The sequence below is a fragment of the Juglans microcarpa x Juglans regia genome, chromosome 2D (assembly GCF_004785595.1).
Source record: "Juglans microcarpa x Juglans regia isolate MS1-56 chromosome 2D, Jm3101_v1.0, whole genome shotgun sequence".
NCBI classification, from domain to species: Eukaryota; Viridiplantae; Streptophyta; class Magnoliopsida; order Fagales; family Juglandaceae; genus Juglans; species Juglans microcarpa x Juglans regia.
The window spans coordinates 25,606,731-25,610,047 of record NC_054596.1 but is presented as its reverse complement, the minus strand read 5'-3'; the positions used below and the strand labels follow the sequence as shown (position 1 = coordinate 25,610,047).

General features: G+C 36.5%; 1 protein-coding gene across 1 annotated transcript; it reads left to right on the top strand.

The window, feature by feature from the left end:
• The first annotated feature begins 755 nt into the window (after nucleotides 1-755).
• Nucleotides 756-1,852, top strand: LOC121250548 (senescence-specific cysteine protease SAG39-like). Its single transcript, XM_041149684.1, has 2 exons — nucleotides 756-1,188; nucleotides 1,260-1,852. Exons 1-2 carry the CDS (start codon nucleotides 756-758, stop codon nucleotides 1,850-1,852), a joined length of 1,026 nt encoding a protein of 341 aa, XP_041005618.1.
• Nucleotides 1,853-3,317: the final 1,465 nt, after the last annotated feature.

Here is a 3,317-nt window from a genome sequence, read left to right as displayed (position 1 = left end):
ATTATTGAAGTTATACATTTTAGATGGAAAGGTTCATTTATTATATTTATATTATATCTTATATCATACATATTCTTCCAGTCTTCCCCATCACGTTAAGGCCAATACAAGGAGAACAAACAAAACCAAATCATAGGGGATTTAAACTAGCTCAACAGTATAAGACTTTTGCAAATGAAGTTGAAGGATACTCAAATTCCTAGCTTCGAGTCTACAATATGCTCATGTTAAGGTGGACAAGGAGTCCATTCTTTTTTTAATAATAGAGGAAGTCCAAAGTTTTAGAATGATGTTGACATCCGACAATAGAATACTTGCCAAACATCGTTTATCCAATGTTGCGTCTATTTGTGTTGCAACTTTTCGTTTATATATAATATATAAACGGAACGTTGCGGCGCCGAGACCATTTTGCTTAGATTTGATAGTACTATTACAAAATACTAAACCACTTGCTATCAACCAAAGCACATATCCACTTATGATTTGAACCTTATAAATATAGACCAATTGATCATAAAGAGACAAGTAACAAGAAACTACAAAACCGCAATTGAAAATAACCAAATTAGATAGTTTTATATATGGATCCAAATCAGGAAATTCTCTCGAGCACGATGATGAGCAAGTCCTCCTCTAGTGTTACCATAGATTAGTATGCAATCCAAGCAGGATTATCTCTATATAAACCACTTGAGCATGTATGCCAATCACTCATCCAATTCGTCAAATCTTAGCTACAACACGTACAAATCATGGGGTTCACTAACCATTGTCAGTGCATTTCTTTAGCTTTGATCCTCATTTTGGGAGCTTTGGCTTCTCAAGCTGCTGCACGCACCCTCCAAGATGTAGCAATGGATGAGAAGTATGAGCAATGGATGGCTCATTATGGACGTGTATATGAGAATAATTATGAGAAAGAGAAGCGTTTCAAAATATTCAAAGAGAATGCTGCATACATAGAATCATTTAATGGTGCAGGAACCAAACCATACAAGTTAGGAATCAACCAATTTGCAGATCTTACAAATAAAGAGTTCACAGCGACGCGAAATAGATTCATGGGGCATGAATGCTCGACAAAGATTTCTTCCTTCAAATATGAAAATGTAACTGTGTTGCCTTCTGCAATGGACTGGAGAAAGAAAGGAGCTGTAACACCCATCAAAGACCAAGGCCAATGTGGTAAGTGTCTAATTTTTAAATGAATTGTGCTCGTTGTAAGATTGTTAACTCTTTCTTGGGATGAAATGTAGGATGTTGCTGGGCATTTTCAGCAGTAGCAGCCATGGAGGGAATTACTAAGCTATCAACTGGTCAATTAATCTCTTTGTCTGAGCAAGAGTTGGTTGACTGTGACATTAAAGGAATTGACCAAGGTTGTGGTGGTGGCTTGATGGACAATGCATTCCAGTTCATCCAACATAATCAAGGCCTCACTACAGAAGCCAACTATCCTTACAAGGGTGTTGATGGAACCTGCAATACAAAGGGAGAAGCCAACCATGCAGCCAAGATAAATGGTTATGAAGATGTGCCGGCCAATAGCGAAAAGGCACTTCTTAAGGCTGTAGCTCATCAACCAATTTCTGTTGCCATAGATGCTGGAGGCTCCGATTTTCAATTTTATTCAAGTGGTATTTTTACAGGAGAATGTGGCACTAGCCTAGACCATGGTGTTACCGCCGTTGGTTATGGGATCACTAATGACGGGACCAAGTATTGGTTGGTGAAGAACTCATGGGGTACTGAATGGGGTGAAGAAGGGTACATAAGGATGCAAAGAGATATTGATGCAGAGGAAGGCCTATGTGGTATAGCAATGCAAGCCTCTTATCCAACTGCATAAGTTTAGAAATTAGAAGTCCACTACATCGCATACAAATATAATGCGCTACTCAATTTATATGCTCTTACTTCCTATCGTTCAAAGTCTATGTATGTGAATCTCTGGTTTCCATACAGTTACATATCTATGAAAATTTGCACTACTATTTTATTGTGGACAACATCGATTGTTACTTCTATGAAAATATCATCCACTCAATTTTAGAATGCATACTATTGATTACCTTTTTAGGGAGAAGTTCCCCTAAACCTAACTACCTCTCAAAGAGAAAAAAAAATAAAATAATAATAAAATTATAATAATAATTCTCATGCTAAAAAATATAATAATAAGCCCAAAATATAATATAGTATTATAAGCTTATTTTAAGAAAGATTAAGGGTTAATCCTATTGGGTAATTAGGCAGGGTGTTACAACTTAACTCTTATTGATCATGGTGGCAGAAATTCGAAGACAAGTACTGCAGATGTTACTTAAATGATGTGAATGAATTCATGTGAATTAGCAATCTAAAGATTAATGGAGGTTGCAGTACTCTTCAATATCAGCAAAACTGGTTTCCCATGCTGGAAATTGGTGTTGAGCATGAGTGCTCACAGCTGAAGGGGTTTGGTAAAAGTGAAAAAGTTAAATTGGGTACTAGTTATTTGATTGCAGGTAGGCGATTTTATATGCTCTATTAAGCTGTTATAAAATCATAGTAGTACTGATGTACAACTCGAGAGTACATGGTGTTTGTGGTGGTTATACGTGTCAGACATATAGATTATATCTTCTATCAACATGTTGGCATTAATTATGTGGGATTTAATGTGGTATTTGTGGTGGTCAAATGTGGCAGACAGGCCTCGAGTTATACTCAAGGCCAAGTAAAATAGACTTTATGGCGGTTTGGTTCTAACAATCCTATTTTTATAGTCCCAGAAACACTAAGGCCTTGTTTATTTTTACAGATGAGATGGATTGAATGGAGATTAAAGTTAAAATGTTGAATAAAATATTGTTAGATTATTGTGGCACCATCAACCCTCGCTTGGAATTGGGCAGTGACTGATATGTCGTGACATGTAACACAAGGCTACACACTTCTCGTACATGACAGTTAATATGTGTGGTGCCCGCAGCCCCCGCTTGGGATTGGACAATGATTGAGACATTGGGACATGTAACACAAGGTTACACACTTCTCGTATATGACAGATAATATACTATGCACCTAAGTACACTAACAGTATGCAATAACGATGCAGCAGAAAAATTAATAAAAGTTGAATAAACTAAGCAACGCAATAAGCAATTGCAAAGTACATGCATGGCACCATAAACTAATATCATAACCCAAAACATCTTCTAAAACATAAGAATAGGCTTTAAAGGCATAATATCCCAAACGAAGCATGAAACATAATTTTAAAATTTCCAAAACACGGGATTCCCACAAAAGAAACATAAGTCTACAAAAGT